We start from the raw sequence: 25,872 nt of genomic DNA, 5'->3' as shown, positions 1-25,872 counted from the left end.
CCCCTGAGTCCCCAGTCACTGGTACAGTGGCCCTGGGCAAATAGCTTGGGCTGTTGAAACCTCTGTTTTGGCATCTGTAAAATAGGATGATATTTGTGTCTATTGATTGTGAAATACTGCAGCCAGGGTGCTTGGATATGTGAGTTGTTACTCTGTAGGTGGCTGATATCAACTGGACATTTGAATGTGCCTGACCATTCATCTCTCTGACCCCTCTGTAAAATGGGTGTGACATGGGGTGGCCCCAAGAACCAAGGGCAAGGGCTCTCCAATGAATGATTGGCTTGGGGTACCCCCCCCCCCCCCCCACCGACTTCCGCAGCACCTTCCACTCCTCTGGGTGAGATTTCATTACTCATGGATATTCTTTAAAAAAGGAAAATTGAAACGCAGCTCTCAGGAGGACCCTCCCGGCCCCCTGCTCACCACTGCAGCATTTTTAGTCCAAGGGACTGGCAGCAGCAGCTTTTTCTTAGAACGTGTTTTCATTCCTTTGAGAAAAGCAGCCCAAGGTGTCTGTGAGGAAGGAGCCCTGGGCTCAGCCGAGTTCCTGGATACACTTGCTTTCCTTCCTCTTTCCTTGTTCCCCACTCTCGGGGTCTGCAGTTGAAAGGGTTGGCCTCTTGGGTCACGATTTTGGTGATCAAATTCGTGTGAGGTCTGGTTGCCACAGTGAACCTTGGCTGTGTGGCTGCACCAACTGGAACGCTTTAAAAATTACCGATACCTCCGCCTGACCCCCAAGAAAAGCTCCTTGTGCTTTCTTTTGGGGAGGGGCAGTGCTTTTCGTTCTATTTTTAAAGGCTTCCTGGAGGGTTCCGTGTGCAGTCAGGGCTGAGACTCAAGTGGTTTCTGTGAGCAGCAGCAGTGCTGGGGCTGGAGAAGGTGGCCTGAGGCCGCAGCATGAGCAGCAGCCCTGACATGTGCAGATGGCATCGTGGGGAGAGGCTCACGTTATTTCACTCACACTTTGAATATAATCGGGATGGATGGTAGTGGGGTATTTTATAACTAGGGAACATTGGTGGTGATCCAGAAAAAACACTTCCTATGTATCAGTGCCAACATATGCGGCGACTGGGACTCCTTCAGTTTAAGAACTTACAACAGGGCAGCCGTCCTTCAGAGCCATTCTTCGCAACCAGGGTTAAAATGGCCCCAGCGCATTCTTTAGAATTCCCTCCGAGGTAGCTGGTCTCCCTCCCTCTCCCTCTGAGGGCGGATTTGATTGTTAACAATGGCCCAGTCACTTGGCACCCAGCCTGGTGAGTAAGACAGCTGAGTAAGAGGGGAAACAGTGCCTTGGGTCAGAAAAACCAGGAAAATGAGTGGCCAGATTTCTTATCTGTTCAGAGAATCCTCAGAAGCTGCAAGGGCTGCAGTTTACAGACTGTTTTGTGTGCAGTGGCCTTGACATTTACAGGATGGCATCTGGTCAGCGCAGCAGCACCCAGCTCCATAGCTTTCAGGCTGGCGCATGCCCTCCATGGGCACTGACCCGCGCCCGGTGACTTCAGCTGGGTGATCAGTGTGGTCAGAGGACGGGAGCACAGCTGTTGGGTCAAGGCCATGCCCGCCTGCCCTGAGTTAGACCAAAGGCTGGTGCTGGGATCCCACAGTCACCCTGGTGTTTCTGCACTTGCACCCCAGCCACATCCAGTGGGCATGCCTCCTCTAGTCCCTGTATTCATGGGCATTTGTACCTACCGGGAAGCTGCCACTTATCTCTCTCTCGGCACTGTGCTAAGTGCTCTCCATTCCTGCCAGGTGTAGACATTGTCACCCCATTTTACAGCAGGAAAACCCAGGTGGCCATAGCCCTCTGTACTGTAGACCTGAAATCCATCTGGGCTTTAGACTTTCTACCTTAATCTCGTCTCCAGCCCTTTATAAAAACAGGTTTCAGATAAGTATATTAATTTTAAAAAGATTTTTTTAGACAGCCTGTATTTGGTACTCAGCTATAATTAAAGTGTGCTCATTATATAAATTTAGTGCATTATTAATTTTAAAGGCCCTGTGCTAGAGACACAGCCTTATCTCTCTAAATATCTAGAGTGAAGAAGAAAAGACAGAGAATGTGTACACAAGTCGCTGGGGCATGTTTTATAGGACAAGGCCTCCTTACAGTGCCTCCCAGAGAGGCGTGGAGAGCGGCACATTTCTTTCAGGGTGACAGGAAGCTGTGGCAAAGATGGGGTTGGTGAACGGTTCCATCTAAAGGGGCAGATTCAGGAGACAAAGGATGTTCTGGGCTGCAGAACTGCTCGGGCAAAGACGGGCTCAGAGTGGAAAGTGCAGGAATGTGAGGGTGCCCGGGACCACCCACTAACTGGTCTGGGTGCTTAGCTCTTGGGGAGGTTGGGATCATCCATGTGATGTTGGCCGGGTAGTGTAGAACCTCAAAAGAGGGATGTCAATGAGCCTCAGTTTGGCTGTGCTATCCACTAGCCACACATGGCTGGTTACGTTTAAATTAATTAATTAAATAAAATGTATAATTTAGTACCTTAGTCATACTAACCACATTTGGAGCACTCATTGGACATGTGTGGCTTGTGGCTGCTGTATTGGACATTTCAATCGTCTCCAGAAAGTTCTGTTGAACAGTGGTGCTGTAGTCCAAACTATGGCCTGTGGGCCAAATCCGGCCCTGTTTTTTTTAAATAAAGTTGTATTGGAACACAGGCCACACCCATTCATGTACATAGTGCCTACGGTCACTTTCTCACCAGAATGGTATAGTTGAACAGTTGATACAGAGACTGTATGGCCCACAAAAGCCCAAATATTTACTATCTGGCTATTTACAGAAAAGTTTGCCAACCCGTTGTGTAGACCATAGGGAGCAAGAGAAAGTGTTCAAGCTGGGAGTAATAAGTGATTGCATTCATGGGCTGAGATGATAACTTGGGTGGTGGTGGTGGGTGGGCCAAGTTGGTGGAGAGATCCACTTGCAGTGATCCCAGGGTCCCCAAGAAAGGTGACTGAGGCTTGCCCCAGCAGGGACAGTCCCACTAATCTGTGGTCCATTGAACAAAACCAGTCCATCACTGAAGTCTTTTCACTTCTTGGTTCTAAAAATTATGAATTGGAGCCCAAGTTCTTGAGTCGGTGTGTTCTGGACCCATTTGGCTCTGTGAAGCCTGCACTCTTTCTTGTGAAACAGGTTTCCCCTGTTCATATAATTTGCTATTCCAATTACCCACATCAGGACAACTTCCCCTCTTTCTGCCATTCTGAGCAGAGGCAGCAGCTTGTGCAGAGACCTGGAGGCTCACATACTCAGGTTTTCTACCAGCAGCAGAAGCACAGGGGAGGGCGTGTAGAGGCGTGGGGCGAGGGCAAGCTGGGGAGACAGAGGTCAGCTGTGAGGGGCGTTGTGACCCTGCTGAATGCGGACTTTGTCCAGAATGCTGGAATGTTTTAAGACCTTAGGCCAGCCGTGGGCAAACTATGGCCCGCGGGCCGGATCCGGCCCGTTTGGCTGTTCTATCCGGCCCGCGGAGCCAAAAGAGCGGAGGGTTCTCTTGCTCTCCCCTCCGCTCCTTTACTTTGAATTTATATTAGTTCACACAAACACTCCATCCATGCTTTTATTCTGGCCCTCTGGACCAGTTTAAGAACCCATTGTGGCCCTCGAGTCAAAAAGTTTGCCCACCCCTGCCTTAGGCCCTAAATCTATCATACTAGCTACAATAAAACACACCTACCTCTTATACTTTAAAAAAAGTGTGTGTTTGTGTGTATTGCTGTAAAATAATTTGAAAATTTAAAAAATTTGTTTTGCTTTTATTTATATTTGTGCTTTGTTTTATTATTTGGCCATGACTATTTCACAATTGACTGGTTTCTTAGCTGTCGTAATGCACACTTGGGAATTCTTGGGATGTGAAAAAACTAACCTATAATTTGTTTTCAAATGTAATACAGTTTTTGTGAATACTAAATGTAAGTAATTAGTGGAAAAGGTATAACTTTAAATTCAGGCGTTTAATAAAACATTTATTAACTTCAGTTTCTTTCAGTTTTCTTATGTTTTGGGACCAGTCCCCGCCCCTGCCTCTAACCAACTTTCGAATTGTTTGTTGGTCCCTGAGAAGGAGCTGTGCCTGAGGGAGGGATCTGGGTGGCCTTGCTGGAGCCAGTGGGAAGATTTGGGAAGAGTTGACATGTGGGCTTAGATGGAGTGGTCAGTAAAGGGGGCCTGACATTAATTGATGACTGCTGGGCTAGGGATCAATTTAGAGGTAACCAGCCAGGATTGGGGAGGAGAATGGATTTTGGGGGAGAGTGTGGTCAAGGATCCGTCCAATCGGATTTGGTAGTTGGTTGAGTGGTGGGTGATGTTTGGTAGGTTTGTTGATTAGTGGTTGTCTGGTTGACGGTTTATTGATGGTGGGTGGTTGTTGGTTGGGCAGTAGATGATAGCTGCCCTCCTCTACCCACTTGTCCCCTTCTTTCTGCTATGGGACAGGCATCATACTAGGTACTAGGATCACAATGACACTAAAGACGGAGCCCAGGCCCTGTCCTAGGACATTTACATTACAGGTGACTAAATCTCAGATTTGGATCCAGTACTACACAGAAGTTTAGAGAGTGGGTTTAGTCAGCACTCCAGCTGTGTGGTTCATTGCTGTTATTATTGTGCTGATGACTGTTTTATCCTTAAGAAGCACTAGGAATGCTACTTGGATGTGCTTCAGTTTTCACGGAAATTTTATTAACTTTTCCCAAGTTGTCCCCCAACTCCTCATAGGAACTTAAGAGCTAAGTGTCAACTGAGTGGAGGTTCTGGAGGAATCCCCTGTTCACATAATTTGATATTCCAGTTACTCACATCAGGACGACTTCCTCTCTTTCTGCCATCTCAAGCGGTGGTCCAAATTACCAGTTCCATCTCTGACTCTTCCCACTTGGCAATATATTGTCTGGGGGGGAAGATCTTGTCATTGGAAGCTCTAAAGCAAACCCAGGAAGGAGGAGACTGGTTTTGGCCTGGATTCCTCTAAATCATTGCCTGTGCCTAAGAATTATACGTTGCTCTGGAACAATAAGATGTTTCTTAGTGTGGTTTTTAAGTGAGTTGGTTATCACCAGAATTTCATAAACACGTGGTTAACGGGTGTGCTTCCCTTAATTAGGAACGATGTTTTGAGAGCCGGCTTTTATCGTCCTTTATCTGCAAGGTTTTAGTTTCTTAATCATTGCCACTGAAACAGTTGTAGCTTCTCTAATTTATTTCCTGTCATCCTCCTTTTGTGTCTTTGGTCTGTCTTCTTCACCCCCATACTTGCTTGTTTTATTTTTATTTACTTACTTTTTAAAATATATTTTTATTAATTTCAGAGAGGAAAGGAGCGGAGGAGAGAGAGATATATATAGGAACATCAATGATAAGAGAGAATCATTGATTGGCTGCCTCCTGCACACCCCACACTGGGGATGGATCCTGCAACCCGGGCATGTGCCCTGACTGGGATTGAACTGTGACCTCCTGGTTCATAGGTTGACACTCAACCATTGAGCCACGCCTGGCTGGGCTACTTGCTTGTTTTAAAAAACGTAATCCTCCAGCCTATGGGAGTGACCAGGAGAAGGGCAATTTAAGGAAGGATTATCCAAAGTATCTTCTGGAGAATATTTGTGTCCTTTGAGATAGTATTAAAAAAATTCCTTAGTGTATAACCAAGTTGGGAAATGCTGTGTGGTGCCCTAGGGCCCTCTTGGAGATTGTCAGTGAACATTTGCACATTAAAGGCTCTGAGAGATCCTGCACAGTTCAAAATTGTTCCGCTCCAGATGGCTCCAGCTTATTTGACCAGGGCAACCCTATAGTCTCAGGAAAGTAGCTAACATCTAGGATAATCTTTTCTAAGATGTTGCTTAAGGTGTTATATGCCTTAAATTTAAAAATTATAACAGTTATGTATTTTCACATGTGGGGTGTGTGTGTGTGTGTGTGTGTGTGTGTGTGTGTGTGTGTATTTGAACCACTAGTTGCTTTTTATGTATGTAATTCTGGCTTTCTGGCTTTAATCCCCGGTCCATGATGGGCTGGTTTTTTGTGGTTGTTAACAGATGGAATCCTTGTCTGTGTTTATAGAAAAAATCAGTCTTAGGCAAAAAGGAAAGGTGAGTTGATTTAAGGAGATGGCCCAAGTGGCAGGAGGAGAGGGCCAGATTTGAGAATGTGCCCCTCCGAGCCAAGGTTAGGTAGAGCTGGTGTCCTTGCCGGGCCAGCACGCAGCTTCTGACTCAAGCAGGGACTCTAGACGGAGGAGAGCTGGCAGTGAAGACAGTTGCCTGGGCTGTGTGTGTGCGGCATCGGCGGCAGCTGTGGTTTGGGTGGTGGCTGTTGAGCCCGTGTCGCTTGCTTGCCCTGCACTTGGGCAGTGTGCCTCAGGAATGTTAGAATGTGTTCCCATTTTAGCAGCAAAGCTGACCTGCTATGTGCTTGGTGTGTTTATCTTACTGCCACGGCCGTTTATCGTGGGACAGAGTTCAGGGGCACAGCGATAAATCTCTTTTAGGAGGATGATGTAAGCCTCGGCATTTATTTCCTCCTTGGCATTGGCCAGTTTTGAAAGCCTTTGTAATCACCATTATGTCCATGTATGGCCTCTTCCTGTGCAGCCCATCCGGGTCTCTAGGCTGAATGTCAACAGCAGGTTCTGGAGTTGGATGGCCTAATTCAAATCCCAACCTCACCACTTATGAGCTATGTGACTTTGGTGTTGGTTTATCTGCGTATCCTTTTATTAAACATCTGGGAAATGGGGCTGCTAGTGGTGGCTCACGAGGCAGCTGTGAGAATTCATCCTGTATCACGGAGAGGCTGGGCCTCTGCATCAGGGGAAGAGCCCTGAGGAGCTTCGGGGGGCTATGGAGGGATCAGGAAGGTGGGGGAGTGGTTTTGTTGTTGTTGTTGGTTGGTTGGTTGGCTTGAAAAACATGCCCAAAAGCAATGAGAGGACTCCATCTTTCTGCAGTATATTCTTCCACTCTTGTGGCAAGTGGTTTGAAATTGCCAAGGCCACCTCCTGAGGCAGGGAGACTGCTTGTCCAGAACAGTGCATCTGGCTGAGCAATGGGAGGGCGTTTGGATGGCCACTGTGTGAAAGCCAGGCAAAGGAGACTTCCAGAGGAACAGCCATGCAAACCCGCAAAGCTTCCATGTATTTGTTGACAAGTAGCATCATACATGGTAAAATCATATGCTCCTTTACCCAAAAGCAAGTGCACTATGTTGGCGAGCCATTTCTTTCTTTCTTTTTTTTTTTTTTTTAAATATATTTTTATTGATCTCAGAGAGGAGGAGAGAGGGGGAGCGAGACAGAAACATCAATGATGAGAGAGAATCATTGATCGGCTGCCTCCTGCACGCCCCACCCTGGGGATCGAGCCAGCAATCTGGGCATGTGCCCTGGCTGGGAATTGAACTGTGACTTTCTGCTTCATAGGTCGATGCGCAACCACTGAGCCACGCCAGCCGGGCGGTGACCAGTTTCTTGTCTCTTGGAGAGGGAGAGTTTATGCACCTATGAGCCCAATTATGTAATCCCCCCATCCATCACTTGACTCAAATGCAAACTTCCCATACACGTTGCTTTCATCATCATTTCGTAAAACCTGTTAGTTTTCCCACATGGGGCCTGTAGAGCCTGACGAGCAATTTTGTTCAAAGGAAGAGCTCCTTAACATATACATTACTAGGTTTCTTTCTTTTTGGGGGAAGGGGCTGTCAAAATTTTTTTTAAAGTAATGTATGCAGTTTAAGTTAAAAAATTCACCCCTGGCCGATAGCTCACTTGGCTGGAACAACATCTGATGTGCCAGGATCGTGGGTTCGATCCCCTGTCAGGGCACATGTGAGAATCAACCAATGGATGCATGGATGGGAGGAACAATAAACACATCAATGTTTCTCTCTCTCCTTACCTCTCCCTCTCAAATCAGTTTTAAAAAATTTTAAAAGGAATTCAAACAAAGCCCGTCTTTTGCCGTCCCCAAACCTTCTTCCCAGAGAGCCAGTGAGCACAGTTTGGTGTGCGTGCTTCCATACCTTTTCCTGCAGATGCAGTTAGGCCTTTTCAAAAATAGAATACCACAACCTATAGTTTTCTACACATTTTCCAGTTCCCTTAATATATCATGGAGGCCTGTTGCTATTGAAACAAACAACTCCTCTCATTCTTTACACAGCAGCCTGCTATTCTCTTCCCTGGCCGTTCTGTAAAGTGTATTTAACCCCTTGTTCACGGGAAGGCACTTAAGTTGTTTTCAGCCCCCCCATTAAGTTATACTAATGAGCTGCTTTCATGGTTAAAGATCACTTTAGTACCCAAACCCTCCTCACATTCGAAAAAGAAATCATGTTCGGGAACTTTCTTGAATACTTTGTGCTTCAAATTGAATGTATTGACCTTGCATTTAATTTTCTGTCGGCAGCGGCCGGCCTGGCCCCTGCAGACTGCTCAGGAATCTGCTGGAGGAGTTGGGGTGGCCTGCAGATTTTAGCAGAACGCCAGTTCATCCAGCAGCCCACTGAGCAGAGAACATCTTGATTCTATCAGCACTAATCCCGGTCCCTGGTGGGCTGGCTCTTGTGGTTGTTAGCAGATGGAATGCTTGTCTGTGCTGGAAGCCTGAGTTCTGGGGTATTTGGCTCTGAGGAGAATTGATTGGATCTTTCACAATGCTAACAGGGCACCGTTAGTCCCCAGATTTGTGAGTATAGTATTATAGAAACACAATAGTTGTGCTAGGCCCCACTGTGGGGACGCATCATCAGGCAGAATGCTACTTGCGTCACTACATTACCTCATAGCAGTTCCATGAGGTGAGTCCTGTATGGCTCTCACCTCACAGGTGAGATGGAGAGCAGAGACGGGAAGGGACCCATCCCAGTCCCAGGGCCACGACGAGGCGGTGCTTGGCCGGGAAAGCAGGGCTCTGAGCTCTCACTGCCCCATCCCCAACTCACTCAGTGTCCCTGACCTCTGGGTTACTTGGTTACCGATTATTTCAGCAAGTGAGCTCTTTTTGTTTGAGTGGGTTCAGTCCTGCACCCCTACCCCCCTCTCCCCCCATGCTCTTTACACTTGGGTGTTGGCGTATCTGGAGGTCTCCTCGTGTGATTGGGGGTGAAGGTTCAAATATGGGGGTACAAATTTGAGCCTTCAGCTGAGCTGGTACAGGGAGGAACTGTTCAAAAGTGTCAATTTAGTGCCCAGCTGGTGTGGCTCAGTGGTTGAGTGTCAACCTATGAACCAGGAGGTCACAGGTTTCTGGTGAGGGCACAGGCCTGGGTTGCAGGCTCAGTCTCCAGTGTGGGGCGTGCAGGAGGCAGCCAATCAATGATTCTCTCATCACTGATGTTTCTATCTCTCTCTCCCTCTCTGAAATAATAAAAATATATTTAAAAAACCCCACAGCCCAACCGGCATGGCTCAGTTGTTGAGCGTCGACCTGTGAACCAGGAGGTCATGTTTCAGTTCCCAGACAGGGCACGTGCCCGGCTTGTGGGCTCGATCCCCCAGTGTGGGGCGTGCAGGAGGCAGCCGATCAATGATTCTCTCATCATTGATGTTTCTATCTCTCCCTCCCTCTCCTTACCTCTCTGAAATAAATAAAAATATACTTAAAAATAAATAAATAAAAATAAAAACCCCACAAAAGTTCAATATAGGTAAAGTGGGGAACATGCCCCCATATCTGTCCTTTGAGAATTTTCTTTCCTCCAACTTCATCCACTTTCTGTTGATGATGGTGAGAGCCAGCAGTTATAAATTATTTGGCATTTTCTTCAGCTTGGTTCCCTTTCAAGACTTTAAATTGAGAGTTTTGCTCCTTTTATGACTTCACAGCCTTTGGGCAACTGCCATTTCCCTAGGCGTGTGTGAGTTGTAACATAAGGTGAGTGAGGTATGGTGGCGAAATGCAAACTGGTCTCTCCCCTCTCAGACCGAGGAGGTCACCTTGATCTGATTTTGTAACAAGGCTCGCTCAGCTTTTACAAGTTTGCAGGGGAAGAAGGGTAAATGCCTATCCTATTCATCATCATTATTTTTTTTAACTTCCAGTCTTAATTATAAAAGAGGGGGGAAAACGCCCCCAGAAACATGGCCTAGCATGAGAGACAGAGACAAAAGGCAAAAGGTTTTTATTTTTCTCTTTTTTCCCTTAAAAGATCTTCAGTGTCTTACCCTGGGGGGGAGGTGGGGGGGGGGTCACTGGTTTTCATTATAATAATATCATCTCTTTGTGGAGTGTTTTAAAGCCAGTCTAACTTACTTTCTTACTTAAAAGCATAATTTGTACTCGGCACAGGGCCTGGTACTCGGTAGGCAGTTAGGAAGTTATTGTTTGGATGTAAGAAGAACAGATGAATAGGATAATTGAGCTTTCCTAATTTAACTTTTAGTTCTACGAGTGATCCTAATTTCTACTTCCCAGGGAAAACACAGGTTAGTAGGTTTGGGTGGAGCAGTGGGGCCTGGATGGCAGGTCTCCCAGATGCAGGGACAGGGTTTACATCTATGCTCTCCTCTCTGTCACTTTTGGCAAGCGCTTCTGTGGGCCTCAGTTTTCTCATCTGTAAAATGGGATTAGCCATGACCTTGAAGTGTTGCTGTGAGGGTCACATGAGGTGAGGCCTGTGGCACCAGGCCTGTGGCATCAATCCTCCAGAAATGTCTGGAGGTCTGGTTGACAGAGCTGTTGTCGTGTTGGGTACTGCTGATGTAGAGAGAGGAGGCGCTTAGGAGTCTTTCCTGTGTGGCTTCTCTTGCCCTCACTGCTTTCCTCCAGGGCTTCCCCGTGGGCTGCACACGCGTGCACAGGGTAGGTGAGCTGTGTTTCAGGCTTTGCCACATGACAGAGTGAGCCAGCGTGTAAAGGTGACAAAGCCCTCCGTTCTCATCCAGCGTATATTATTTCAGCTGGGCATGTTCCCAGAGCAGCTGTGGCTGGAAGGTCTGAGCGAGGGACAGACACTACCATGCTGAGGCCCTGTGAGCTCACGCTGGGGTTTACCCGAGCCTCCCAGTGGGGACTCGGGGCTCCTCTGCCCCATGCTCAGTCCCTTGGGGCCCTTGTCCTGCTAGTCTCCCAGGACAACTGTGTGGCAGCAACAGAAAGCAACAGGGACCTGTGGCTTTGAAGTAAAAAACCTAGTTTACAATGGGGGGGAAAAAGGAGACATATGTACTGCTATTTGCAATACTTTAAACAATAAAAACACACACACACAAAAAAAAACACAAAACAACAAAAAACCTAGTTTAGAATGTACTGCTTGGGCCATTTGGGGGTGTTCTTCCTTTTTCCTTCTTTCTTTAACCTTAGTCTAACTTTTGAAGGTTTTCCCAGTAGTACTAAGTAGGAAGAGACTTACTAAGTACCAGGCCCTTTAATAAGACCATCTCATTTAGTCCAATGCAGTTTAGTTGCTAGATACACTAGTAAAGTAATTCTCAAAAGTGATAACAATTTTTTCAAAAGTGACATTGAAAAGAAAGCCCACTGGGTGATGATGCAAATGCAGATTTTAAATAAAGGATGCCTCTTAACCGGAAAATAGGGCGTTTGGGATAAATTACGGAGCAGTACATCACCATAGTGTCCACAAGCTGAAAGTCCACCACTCTATACCAAAATAAAAAGAAGGTATTTAGGAAATAATTTGCTCCAATTATTTCAGAAAAAAATTGTCCAGCAAGTGAGAGAGAACAGAAGGAATGGTTGGCCAAGTGAAAATTTGCATAAAGGTTATGCATAAAGATATGTAGTTGCCTATAGTAGAAATATCTGAGGTTATGCATAAAGATATGTAGTTGCCTATAGTAGAAATCTCAAATCAGTGGTTTGGGAATGTTTACTCAATTCTGTTGCAGAGAAATCCCAGCTGCCACTGCATGCTGTGCCCAGGGTAGACATTGCTAATCTGCACAGTAATCTTCCTCGCCGAGCATCCATTCCCTTGCCTTGTTCATGGCAGACATTGGTGATCCATTTTGGCAGTCTTTCTTGCTGAATCCAGATAACGCCCCAGAATCTTTCTCAAAACCCTGAGTTTTCACCTCATGTGCCAACGCCATTTGCCACCCCTGGTCTATTGTATCATCTCTTGAAAAATTTGTAATGTAAAAAGAGTTTCTGAATGAATTTATTTTAAAAATTTTATTTATTGATTTTGAGAGAGAGAGAGATAGAGGGGGGAAGAGAAACATCGACTTGTTCCACCCATCCATGCCTTCATTGATTGACTCTTGTATATGCCCTGACCAGGGATCGAACCCACAACCTTGGTGTAGCGGGACCACCCTCTAACCAACTGAGCTACGTGGCCAGGGCAGGGTGAGCTTCTTATTAACTGAACCCTGACATAGTGATATGTAAAAATTGTTAACTCAGACATTTCCTTTGTTATTATTGAGCAGTTCTTGAGCAGGAAAATTAATCAGAAATCCAGCTGACCCAGTGCCCCAATCTACTCTTACTTTATTGTGCCCTGTATTTGTATTTTACCTTGCCAATGGAAATAGACCCATGTGACTCTAGGTCTTCAAGGCCCAGAACATCCTGTCCTCTTGTTTTGGTTAAACTGCTGTAACAAATAGATTTAAAACAAACAAACAGTGGCTTTTTCAGTCTTCAGGTTGGTGGGGCATCCCATTCTTGGACCCAGGTTCCTCCCTTGCCTGGCCTCTCCTAGGGCAAGTCAAAGCTAAGTGACTGTGACGTTAGGCACTCTGGCTGGCAGTAGCGGGTAGAGTTTGGACAAGGCACACCCACTGCCCAAGGCTCCAAAGTGATGGCGTGCTTCCTTGTGCTCACGGTTAATTGGTGAGGCAACCACACCACCAAACTGCAAGGGAGGCTGGGAAGGGTAATCTAGTAGGAAGCTGCGTGCCTGGGAGACGGGGAGGAAGGATTTTAGTGGCTTTAGCCACAGATTCCTTCAGTCATCAGACGGGTGAGTCACCTGGTTGTAATTCTTGTCCTTTGTTGGTTCAAAGCTCTGGAGCGAAGCCAGCCTGGCTCCCTTCTTCCTGCCCAGGGACCTCTGGGCACCTGAGCCAAGGTGCACAGTCTATCCTTGCTGAGTGGATGGAAGGACTGTTGTATCCGCAGAAATGTGACCCCCATTCTGGGCAGCTGACTGAGGTTCTCCTCAACATGGCCTCAGGAATGAGTGGCATCTGGGCTAGGTTTTGATTGGTAAACTGCCTCCTTTTAGTTCAGGGCACTCTCTTGTTGGGATAACCAAGGCCTACAATTTGGCCAGGATTTGTTCAGGCTGGAAAAGAAGGCAGGACGGAGAAAAACGGCACAGGCCACCTGGGATGTCAGTGAGCGCTGGGTCTGCCAGTGGGTTCTGGGTCCAGTTGACTGAGCTCTGCACTGTGGGGTAGCCGTGGAGGGGTGGGGAGGGGTGCCCTTTCACGGGGTGGGGAGGGGTGCCCTTTCACAGGATGCTGCTGCTATCAGCTCACCCAGGCAATCAAGGCTGAGAGGAAACCCCAGTGCAGACATGTAGGTCACCACCTGTAACAGCTAGGCTTTCACTTTTCCCTCCTGCCTTTGTCCTTTTTGTCTCAAGCTTGATAAAAGCATGCTGAAGTCCGTGGTGGTAAGAATACTAGCATTTATTGGAGGTCTGAGTGCTCAAATGTGTTATCACATTTAGCCTTCTGAGTAGCCCTACACTCATGTTCCAACATTATCCCCATTTGGCAGATAAAGAAACTGGGGCATATAGGGATTGGATTGCTTGGCCAGGGTCCCACGGCTTGTATGGTGGCACCGAGCCTACACCTGTAGTCCTGTACCCCTAAGGACTTGCTCCGGCCTTCCCTTCAGTGCCACATGGTGTGTTGTCTACTGGGGGTTCAGAGGTGGCCTCGGTCCAGAGCAGTTTAGGAGTCCATGCACGTTTTGCATCCACTCTCCAGCAGGCAGCACTGCCTGTCATTCAGCACCGGGGGGTGAGGGTAGGGAGGTGTATGTGTGGCAGCTGGTCCAGGTGTCCAGGCTGTGAGACCCGCAGGGCGTAAAATGACTCATTCCTGCCTTTGTGGAGCTGACCCTGAGCAGAGGAGGCAGACCCAGCCCAGGTGATTTCAGCACAGTTGCAGGTGCACTGAAAGAGGAGGGCAGTAGCCTGGTCAAGAGAGAGTCTTGGGAGAGAGTTCCAGGCCAGGCGGGCCGGGGCCAAGGAGGGCAGGTGAACCCCGGGCAGTGTGAAGCCAGGAAGTCCAGGAGGAGCCAGACCTGGCCCAGGTGGGCTCCTCTTTGTACCATATTCTCTTTAGGAAGGTCTGATACATGACCAGTAGTTCTGTTCCTGGGTGACTCTTGGTTCCTCTTTGGCTGCCATCTCAGGCCACATTGGTCTCCTAAACTACTCAGCTCAGATGTGTCCCCCTGTGCACCTCCCTTACATGTTCTGGGTTCACATGTCCTTACATGTTCAATGTTGTGTCTCAGCCTCCTCTTGGAACCATAGACGAGGGACTGCAAAGTCTCATGACCTATGAGTTGTTTGGCTCAGAGAAGTGACATATTAAACATTTCATCCTCCTATTAATTCATGAGGTACTTTTTTTTCCTTTTGCTTTCTTCTTGCACATAACACTGGGATTATAGCTTCTGGGCTTCTGGTTCTGGGGAAGAGTTTTTGGCACATAGCAGGTACTCAGAAGTTAGGTGAATGAAGTAGGGGAAGGAGGTAACATTAATGCCTACTGCATACCAGACATTGTGTTTTGCTCATGGCATTCTCTGCCACTCCTCTTTAAAAAAAAAATATATATATATATATATATATATATATATATGTGTGTGTGTGTGTGTGTGTGTGTGTGTGTGTGTGTGTGTGTGTATATATATATATATATATATATATATATTTAATTGATTTCAGAGAGGCAGGGAGAGGGAGAGAGATAGAAATATCAATGATAAGAGAGAATCATTGATTGGCTGCCTCCTGCATACTCCCTACTGGGGATCAAGCCCTCAACCCAGGCATGTGCCCTGGCCGGGAATCGAACCGTGACATCCTGGTTCATAAGTCAATGCTCAACTACTGAGCCACGCTGGCCGGGCAGACCCACTTACTCTGACAGCAGCCCTATGAAGTGTTGACTGTGATTGCCATTTGGTAGATGAGGAGAAATAAGGCTCAGAGAGGGTGGACAGATTGTTCAAAGTGACATTTCTAGCCGAGCTGCTGGTCCCAGAGCCTGCACTAGCCACACTGAGAAGTGGGTAACAGAGACGAGAGGGCCGGGAGCAGAGCCTGTAGCAGTATCTCCCCAGATGGCCGAGTCGTATGCCGAGTATGGGGGGGATGAATCGTCCCAGGCACAGTAGAAGGAGGTTTTCTGAAACCCCTACTCCTCCTTGATTCCTGCACAGGCACGTGGCTATTTCTGACCCAATAGTGAGCTGCATTGTGGCCAATGGATGACCTGCTGTCCTTACCTAGGAGAGCAGAAGTGTGGAATGGAGTCTGCTCAGGCTTGTCCTCCTGGGCCCCGCCCCATTGCCCCGGTTAATTGGTACAGCCAGGAGAGAAGGTTGGCACAGAGCACATAGTAGGTGCATAGATGGTTGTGTGGATCCGGTCTTCCTGATATGGTAGAGAGATGAAAGATCACCCCCACTTACCTCTGCGGAACTTGCTCACAAAGGCACTGTTTCCAGGATGCTTCTGAAGATGGCCTAAAAATAGCTGCTTTCCACCCCCGTAAATGCGTCCATTCCAGAATTTTGCTTAACAAGGCCTGGAGAACTGATGTGCTGAAATGACGTGAAAGCATTCCACCCTAGAATTTGCAGTAGCTCAAGTTAACTTTATAGCTATTAAAAAAAAAAAAAAAAAGGCTCTGCCCTCACTTCTGAGCAATGCTGGGTAATTTTAAGTACTTCCAGAAGGTGGATGCGGTTTGAGGGTCAGTGTTGTCCAGAGCCAGGACCAGTTATGTGGGGATTGTGATTGGTTGTGATTTGGGGAGTTGAAACTTGTGGATGGATTCCAACCCCCTGTCAATCTCCACAGATTCCGGGAGGTGGGGTGGGCGTGGTGGCGTTGGCTTGTTGTGTTCCTGAAAGAGGCTCACTAGCTCTCCTGCCAGAGAGGCTTCTGGCTGACGGCTCTGCCTTCACACTCTGCATAAACATTGCAGAACACACTCGGGTCCGGAAATTCTGTGATCGGCTGTGATGGTCAGACATCGGCACCGTGATGCTGTGTAGCATTTCATTTTCAAGGCGTTGGGAGTCTCCTATTTCATGTCGGTGGGGATGGGGAGGCTTGGGCACGTCGCCATCTTCTTATTGTTCCAAGAGTTTGGGGAAGCATTTGAACCTTGAAGCATTTGAACCTTCACCTGTCAATATCACTCTCTGAGTGAGGATGGCCGTCCCTCCAGCCTCTTAGACCAGCAGGACAAAAGTATCATTTATCTCAGTGCAACCTTGATGAGGGCTTCCCCATTTGGACACCCACCTCAAATTCATTGGAAACAGAAGTTCTGGGCATTGTATTTTTCAGAAATTTGGCTCAGACTTTTATTGGGTCATATTTGCCCCAAAATCATTTTGAAAAAGATTCACGTCTCATTCCTTGAGACCAGCATGCATGTATAAGCTGGGTAAAGACAGAGCAAACTGGTTTCATGGTTTGATTTATGAAAGAAATAGCAGGTTTGCATTTGAAAAACATTTAACGCACAACTGAGGGAAGTTTGAACTTTGCAGACTGATGCCTGTGGCTGGATGAGACTTGGGCGTGTTCAAGGCCAGCCCCCCACCTTTGCATCCCTGTTACCCTAACCATTCATAAGCATTCACTTCCTCCCTCCCCTCACCCCACTCTTCTCCCTTTAGCTTGAATAAAGAAAACTGGCATGGAAAGTTGTGTGACCTGGAATTTCTTAGGATCATTTGGTAGCACTTACAGACAGCCTCATAATAGGATACCTAATCCCCCAAATTCAGTCATGGTCAAAGGCTGCCTGCTGGAGAAATGTGTGGTCTGGTGGGTGAATTCCATGAATCTTAGGATTCTGGGCAGTGTCCTGTGTCTCATGCAGATTGTTGCTGCTTTATTGACCACGGGCCCTCATGGGCAGCAGAGCTGGCCTCCCGGTCACACGGCCAGTGCAGCTGTGCAGGGCCCTGTGCTCAGAAGGTTCTGTGCTTGCTTTAATGCTCTGCTGCTGTCGTCTTGAAATTCTTAACACTTTTTGGACAAGGAGCCCTGCATTTTCATTTGTCACTGGGCCTGTGAGTTAATGTAGACAGATCTGTTTAAAAGCTATCATTTATACAACTTATTACATAAAACATCATGGGCTTTTATTATTTATACAATTCATTACAGAGAATGTCACTGGCACCATGATTCTGAATGAGAGGATTGCTCGAATTTAGTTGGTCTTACCAGCCACTTCATGATAACCTTTACTCATCCAGTTTTACATGATCAGGTTTTATTATGACGGAATCTGCAAACATGAAATTACCTTTGGTTTCTGTGGTTTTGGGTGTGGCCTTTTAGGAGAGTCTTTTCTTGTAAAAGATGTAACATTAAACAGGTTAATTAAAAAAAAAAAAGATCCCGCCCTTTCGGTTTTGAGTGGCATGCCATTTCCTCTTTATCAGCATGTGAGTGTATTTTTCATGTGGTTGTAGTTGGGTTTCATTTTAAGTGCAGTTTGGTGTGTGTTTAACCAACATTCAGATGGCTTGTGGTGGGTGGGTGGGTCAGGGAGGTGAGCTCCAAGATGAAGAAGGCTCCGTTTCTCCCCAGCAGGTGCTCACAGTCCTGGAGAGGGATGTGGTAGGCTGAGGAGTCCTAGTCACAGAACTGGTGGGAGGGAAGGGCCACTAGCCGCCAGATCTGGCCATTGAACGACGAGCCATAGTTTGTCCTGCAGGAGGATGTGGTAAAGGGTCTTCCCCTGAAACGGAATATCAAATACTTGACTTTTAAAAACTTTTTTTATTATGGAAAATTTCAAACATACACAAAAGCAGAAATAATAGCATAATGCATTTTTTATGTACCAAGGCCACCAGTTTGCAACATTTTGGAATCTTACTTCACCTATTCCCATCCTCAGATATTTTGAAGCAAATTCCAGCATTGTATCCTTTCATTCTTAAATTGTTCAGTACAATTCTCTAACAGATGAGGACTTCATTTCCTTTTCTACAAAGAGCATGATTCACACTTGTGCAACCCAGAGGAATGACCAAGCCTTGGCCTCTCTCCCCAGATAGCAAAGCCATCGTGGATGGGAACCTGAAGCTCATCCTGGGCCTGGTATGGACCCTGATCCTCCACTACTCCATCTCCATGCCCGTGTGGGAGGACGAAGGGGATGACGATGCCAAGAAGCAGACGCCGAAGCAGAGGCTGCTGGGATGGATTCAGAACAAGATCCCCTATTTGCCCATTACCAACTTTAACCAGAACTGGCAAGACGGCAAAGCCCTGGGTGCCCTGGTAGACAGCTGTGCCCCAGGTAAGTGCCCATGGTTACCTAAGCCATCTCTTTGGGATGGGGGTATATGGACCCTAAATTTCTTGGTTTTCATTGGGAATGCTAGGCTTGCTGTGATTGGTGTATTTCTCCTGGTTTTAGCCCATTGTAAGATAGCGAAAGGCACTGAAAATGACTCCATCTACCTCTCCAATGGCATATCTTATAGGTGTATCCATGGACTTGTTTGAGCATTGAATTAAGTTATTTATCCAAATTCCCAGTGAAGGCCTTAATGCTTGGGTTTAGCTTCTAGACTCCAAAGTCCTGCTGCTTCCCACAGTTGGTGCCTAGTTTCCCGTAGCCTTTGGCAAAAACATGTGGCCTGTTAGGTGGCTTGGAATGAAAATCTAAAAACTTTCATTGAGCGGAAAGTACCCATTTTTATCGACCACTGGCTTGACTATATAAGGCTTTCTCCGCCCCTTTCTTTCTGTGTTGCTATGAAATAGGGCCTGGTCAGGATCCAGTTGGAGCCTTTTCCACCCTTTCCTGAGTAGCTGAGTGTGCCCCGAGACAGTAATTATCCTCATGAAGGGATTAGATTGGTGGGTAGAGTTTGCTGGTACACACTCAATAGAAAAACCAGAGCCCATGTTTATATATATCTCTCAAAAATTTCTTTAATAAAAACTTGAATAACCATATTTTCCATTTACTGAGTGCTGTGCATGTGCTGGGCACATTAATATTTAGTAAGCTAATGCTTTTCAACATGCTCAAAGCAGAACTGCCTGGTGTCAGTTGGGTTCGGGGGGAGGGCTGACTCCAGGCCTCATTCTGTAAGCTGGAGTCATCAGAAGTAATTCGGAGCGCAGCAGCAGGCCATTGCCCAGTGCCCTCATCCTTGCTTGCATCCAGAGACTCATTTTAGGATATCTCTTTCCAGTTTAAACGTGGGGATTTTTACTCTAGTCCTAAATACTTCCTGTTCTCTCAAAGGTTTTTGAGATAATTCTAGGTTTGGCCTTTTAGCAAGTGGATTTTTTTTAATTATACAGGACGCTAGTTCAGTCTTTTTAGATATATCCAGGAATGGGATTGTGATATTGTGACTTAAAATAAGAAATATATGTTTGGTCTTTGTCCCCTTTCCTGGTACTGAGCTCCTAAAACCCTTGGAATTTCCTAAGTGACAAGAAACACAATAACGGTGTCTTTCAACCACACCTGAGTTTATGTTAATGAGGTGACTTTTGGAAAGCCCCAAAGATGGGGGTTGGTGGTCCAGGGAACCCACCCATTAGAGGATTGGAACTTTCAGCTTTCTCTTCTGACCCCCAGAGAGGCGAGAGGGGCTGGAGATTGAGCTAATCACTAATGACTAGGGATTGAATCAATCTAGCTTAAGTAATGAAGCTTCCACAAAATTCCTGAACTGTGGGGTTTAGGGAGCTTCCAGGTTGGTGAATACATGGAGGTTCTGAGGGCGGAACCCTCAGAGAGGACATTCCTCCCCCTTCTCCCATCCTTGCCTATGCATCTCTTCCATCTTTCCATTCCTGAGTTGTATCCCTTTGTAATAAACTGGTAATCTAGTAAGTAAACGGTTTTCCTGGAGCCACTCCAGTAAATGATTAAACCTATTGAGGGAGTTGTGGGTTTGTATCTGGTTAGTTCAGAGCCCAGGGGAGTGGAAAGAGGGAGTGCAGTTTTGTGGGACTGAGCTCTTAGCTTTGGGATCTGATGCTACCTCCAGGTAGATAGTCAGAATTGAGTTACATTGTAGGACACCCACACATTGGTGTGAACCCCACACATTTGGTGACCAGGGCACAGAAGTGTGCGTGTGGAAGGTTGAAAAATTTCTCCTGCAAAAGGCACCAGGCCCAGATGGTTTTACAGGCTTTGTTTGCTTATATCACACCTTTAAGGAGTGGCTAACCCCCATCTTCATGCAAGAAGATAACATCCTGAAGGAGACGTCTCAGCTAAGACAGAATAGTTCTACCCTTCCATACCCACATCCATGATACTTTTTGCCTGTAAAGTATATTCAGATGCTCCGTGACTTACTATCAGGTTATGTTCCCATAAGCCCATTGTAAGTTGAAAATATTGAAATTCAAAAAAGCATTTCATATGCTTCACCTATCAAACATAGCTTAGTCTAGCCTACCTTAAGCAAGTTCAGTCTATGGTTGGGCAAAATCAACTCGTTGCCACTGCCCAGCCTTCACAAGAGTATTGCACCATATATCACTAGACTGGGAAAAGATCGAAATTCAAAAATATGAATATGCTTTCTACTGATGACGGACTGCTTTCGCACCATTGTCAAGTTCAAAAATCTCTTCACTCAGCTAGTACTCACAGCATCTTTTTGTGTTATGTTAACAGGTCTGTGCCCAGACTGGGAATCCTGGGATCCACGAAAGCCTGTGGATAATGCACGAGAAGCTATGCAGCAGGCAGACGACTGGCTGGGTGTCCCACAGGTACTCGTGCACGCGTGTCACGTCCCAGAGCACTGCTTCCACCCTCCAGCTTGTTCTGGTACTGGATGGGTGTCTTCTTGTGTCTGGCAGGCAGTCTGACCTCCTCAGCATTAACCTTCGAAGAGTATCGCTTGTGGCATGCTCCCGTCTTCCTCAGTTTACCTATAATCGTAGGTTCTTATTGACTTAGGTCCTTGTAGAGCATCCAAAAGTCTTTACTCTTTGTTCCATGTGGCAAATTTTCTAGTATTTCTGCTCCAAAAATTTCAAAGGCTATCTTTGGACAATGGGTTGCAAATGCAGACCCTAATGATTAGATTGGATCATAAGAAATCAATATTTAATCACTTCTTACCTATTTAAAATTTTTTTTAAATTTTAATATCTTAGGAAAGAAACCATGGCACTTAGAACTTAAAAGAAATATAAACCAGGATAACCTACAATTAATGAAAATTTTGGCAGAATTTGTATTGCCCACAATCCTATCACAGAAATATCACAAGAGAACTTGGAAATTATAGTATGTCTTAGATACCATCTGCAGTAGCCACATTGAGGTTGATTCTTCTAAGCCCTTCCAAGGAGTCTAAATAGCCCTTCCTCCTCACAATTGAACACCATGACTCCCACGTTCAAAGCCCTGGTCAAGAAAAGTTGTGGGTAGCCCGTGCCATGGGTGGATGACCTCACCACAGGCTCCATTGAGGTCTAAGCTGGTGTTCAGAGCTGAGTTTAGCGCATTTTGTAATAAGATCCCTTGGGAGGTAGAAAAACTTGCCTCTATTTCTTTGGTTTGGTTTTGGCATCGTGTCTCTGCTTCATGGCCCATTTCTTGGCTTTTCCATCATCAGGAAGTGGCGTGGTATGTTTTTCATCTCTTAAACCTAAAACCATCTCCTTTTGACGTTCATGTGATGTTGGCACTGTTAAGTTGTTGAAGGAGCTGCCTAGACGAAACACCAAATCACCACCCGTCCTCCATAGTATGAAACATGTTATACAAACCCAAATGGCTATTTTGGTGCTGCAGGCTATTCATCAGAATGATTTCTGTGTGTTTTTTGTTGTTGTTGTTTAACCATGGGAACAGGGAAGCTGGGGACGTATGTTGTTCATCTGCATTTGGTTAACCTGGTTCATGAGACCGAGTCTTCTGTTCATCTCAAGAGGTGTGGCTTGCCTCTTGTTGCGGCAGGAGGATTTTGGGTGTTATTTAGGGCCAGGTCAGGTAATAGAACTAAGTCTGCGATGCCTGCAGTGAGGCTGCCTGGCCAGCATGGGTTATAACTTGACTAATACTCTTGTTCCTAAGATGAGTATCTGCAGAAATTTATCACCTCCCCATTTTTTAAATGGCTTCTAATGTGCTAGCTTCAACTGCCATAACAAAATACCATAGATTTGGTGGCTTAAACCACAGACATTTATTTCTCAGTTCCAGAAACTGGAAGTTCAAGATCAAGATGCCAGCAGATTTGGTTTTTGGTGAGGGCCCTCTTCTTGGCTTGAGGGGGTGGGTTAGAGGGAGTGAGTGTATGCACATTCTGATCTTTCTTATTCTTCTTATAAGGGCACTAACCCATGACCTCATGACCTCATCTAAACCTACTTAGCTCCCAAAGGCCCCATCTCACATTAGACGGTAGGGCTTCAGCATGTGAATTTGGGGAGGACAAAGACTCAGTCTATAAGACTACACATTATATATGACATTATGTGGTCTCTTTTTGTTTTTATTTTAATTTTTTATTGGTAGCTGGATTAACAGAGATGTACACAATGGATAGATGAGCAAAGGAAGAAGGCCAGTTTTGCGCTTTTTTGTAATATGTGCTAATCTCATATGTAATTGTCCCTTCATCCTCCTCACCTAATGTACTTATCCCACTGAAAAGTTTGACCAAGGGAGTGAGTGGGTTATTTCGGGGGAGGCGGGGAAGAATGTACTATGGGAATGACATAGAGAATTGTCCGGAGAGGGTCCTCACCTTCCAAAGGGAATGGTGACCCCTCTCAAAGGTCAAAACACACTGATCTTGGCATAGCACCTGATGTAAGTTCACTTAATTTCTTATTATGTGTAGTGTTTAAGAGACATTTGCAAAAACTGCAGTACCTTGATGTGTTGTGGCATTCACTCTCCGTGTCGCTGTTGTAGGTCATCACTCCTGAAGAAATCATTCACCCGGATGTGGATGAGCACTCGGTGATGACGTACCTGTCCCAGTTCCCCAAAGCCAAGCTCAAGCCCGGGGCTCCTCTTAAACCCAAACTCAACCCCAAGAAAGCCCGGGCCTATGGCAGAGGTAAGAACTGGTCGTGTTGGCTTTGACGCTTGACCTTGGGTCTTAGAGAATATGATGTGGCTTCAGGAGGAGGGTTCTCAAAACCAAGAATGGAGGCTGCACCCTGGGAGACATAGCCGGCCTTCTTCATCAGCGTTGGTTTGCTTACGTGTTTGCTTTTACCTGAAGGGCCATTTGTTTATGACGATCCTGTTCTGCCTTGTGAATCTAGGCTGTAAGAAACACAGCTCATTTAATGTGCCAGAGACCGATGGGTTTGCTGCTTTGTGATTTAATGCACCAACCCTGGGATGAAGAAAGGGCTATTGTTCCCATTTTTCAGATGAGGAATCAGAGGCGTGGTCCACTGGGAGTGGGAGGTGGGAGACAGGAGCCTGGGTCTTCTGGCCAATGATTCATTTTTCCTTTGGTTGTGCTAAAGCTGCTCAGATTTCCAGATGGGGTGGGAGCTATTGATAACCCCTGGCAGACACTTCCTTGCTAAGACATCCTGTTTATGCAGCTGCCAGGAGTGTTCTGCTCAGAAGGTTATGTTGGGTTGAAGGCATTTTGAGGCACTTGGTGTTCCAGTTGGCACCTGACTTTAAGCAACTAATTTTTATGTTTGTTTGTTTGTTTTTAATTACAATTCACTTTCAATATTATTCTGTATTTGTTTCAGGTGTACAGCATAGTGGTTAGACAATCATACACTTTACAGAGTGCTGCGTGCTCCCCCTCCCCCCGATATTTCAAGTACCCACCTGGACCCATACATAGTTATTAAGCACACTATTTTTTTTTAAGGGGAACAGTTGTATTTCAGCTCAGTGTGATTGCATAGCAAGATACAACTTGTTTCTTTTTCTATAGGAGTGCATTATATTTCTTTTTCTTGTTTTTTTTTTTTTTTAATCCTCACCCGAGGATATGTTTTTAATTGATTTTATTTTTTTAGAGAGAGAGAGCAAGATGTGAGAGAGAAACATCAATCGGTTGCCTCCTGCATGTGCCCTGACTGGAGATCAAACCCACAACCTAGGTATGTGCCCTGACTAGGAATCACACCTGAAACGTTTTGGTGTACAGGATGACACTCAGACAAACTGAGCCACCTGGCCAGGGCTGCATTGTATTTCTTAATGACAATTGGGAAAACATTTAGATACACAAAATAACTTGCATATTCTCCTAGAATCTGCAGTTCTTACCATTCTGATATAGCTGTTTTCTCTCGCCCTTTGCACATTGCATGTATACGTGTGTGTGTGTGTGTGTGTGTGTGTGTGTGTGTGTGTGTGTGTGTTGTGAGATTATTGGAAACATGGTGGCATTTTACTCCTGAATATATCAGCCAAGTCTGTCTGTCCTACGAATAGGACACCCTCTTACAAAACCACAATATTCATCATCACACATAAGAAAATTAACAATAATTTCATGTCATCTGATAATTTTGTTTTCAAATTTATTGTCCTAAAATTCTTTTATAGTTTTTGTTATTTTACAAACCAAGATTTGATTGTGACTCACTTACTACATTATTTTTTTGTCTTTAGACTCTTTTAATCTAGAATAATTTTCCCCAACTTTTTTTTTTAAAAAATGACATTGACTTTTTGAAGAATCCAGAACACTTGTCTTGTGGGATGTCCCATACACTCCGTCCTTTTGAAGATAGCATTGCTGTACTTGGCGTGAGCTTAGTCTAAGGATGACCTGAACCAGGGTAGTGGTGATGACCGTGTGTCGTTCTCAATCTCAGTGGCCAGGCCCTTCTCACCTGTCTTTTTTGCATGATTTAGACCAGAACACAGCTCAGTTGTTCTGGAACAAACCCACATGCCATTTGAGGTCCTTTTGGCAATGAGATGGGGTCTGTGCAATTTTTTGTGTTATATGTTGTTTGAAGGCCTCCCCCAGGTACAGTCTCTCCCAGGTCAGTATGCCTATACTTGCTTTAAAGGTGCTTTCTGTAAGCCATACCGAAAGTGGTGGCTACAGTAAAGAATCTCTGATTTTAAAGGTTAAAATTTAATCTCTGAATTTAAAGGTTTTTTGCCTAAATAGCAAAAAAAAAAGCTCAAACAGCCAAATAAATCTCTTGTCAACAAAACTGGTCAAATAAATTGAATCTGATCAAGGCACAAAATGCTTATTTGCAATAACCTTATCACTGGCTGGCCAGTTTCCCCATTGTTAATGTGAAATGGTTTCCTCTTACTGCTGTTTTCTAAAAAAAACGACAACTTGCTATACTTTAGGAATGTGGCTAGTCACTGCTTTTTCCTTCATCTGCCTCTTTGTGTTATGTACTTAGGGACCAAACACCTTTAAAAAAATTTTTTTTAAATCCTTATCTGAGGATATGTTTATTGATTTTAGAGAAAGAGAAACATTGATGTAAAAGAGAAACATCAGTGTAAGAGAGAAATATCGATCTGTGCCTCCCAACCAGGGACTGAATCCTCAACCTAGTATGTGCCCTGACAAAGAATTGAACCCACAACCTTTTGGTGCATGGAACGATGCCCCAGCCAGCTGAGCTACCTGGCCAGGGTGCAAACACCTTTTAAGAAGTGT

General features: G+C 45.7%; 2 protein-coding genes across 5 annotated transcripts in view; one reads left to right on the top strand and one right to left on the bottom strand.

Moving 5' to 3' along the window:
• The window catches only part of DNASE1L3 (deoxyribonuclease 1L3), a 969,732-nt gene that overhangs the window by 834,175 nt on the left and 109,685 nt on the right, over positions 1 to 25,872 (bottom strand). The window lies entirely within an intron of this gene.
• Positions 1 to 25,872, top strand: part of FLNB (filamin B) — a 139,713-nt gene that overhangs the window by 37,410 nt on the left and 76,431 nt on the right. For all 4 annotated transcript variants that reach the window (XM_080676157.1, XM_080676156.1, XM_080676159.1 and 1 more), the window contains exons 2-4: positions 18,297 to 18,545; positions 20,904 to 21,001; positions 23,163 to 23,310. In XM_080676157.1, the coding sequence (XP_080532283.1) occupies positions 18,297 to 18,545; positions 20,904 to 21,001; positions 23,163 to 23,310 (495 nt within the window). The remainder of the gene's footprint in view (positions 1 to 18,296; positions 18,546 to 20,903; positions 21,002 to 23,162; positions 23,311 to 25,872) is intronic.

This window comes from Plecotus auritus (assembly GCF_963455305.1).
Source record: "Plecotus auritus genome assembly, chromosome: 6".
Taxonomy (NCBI): Eukaryota; Metazoa; Chordata; class Mammalia; order Chiroptera; family Vespertilionidae; genus Plecotus; species Plecotus auritus.
This window is presented reverse-complemented; position numbering and strand designations above follow the sequence as displayed.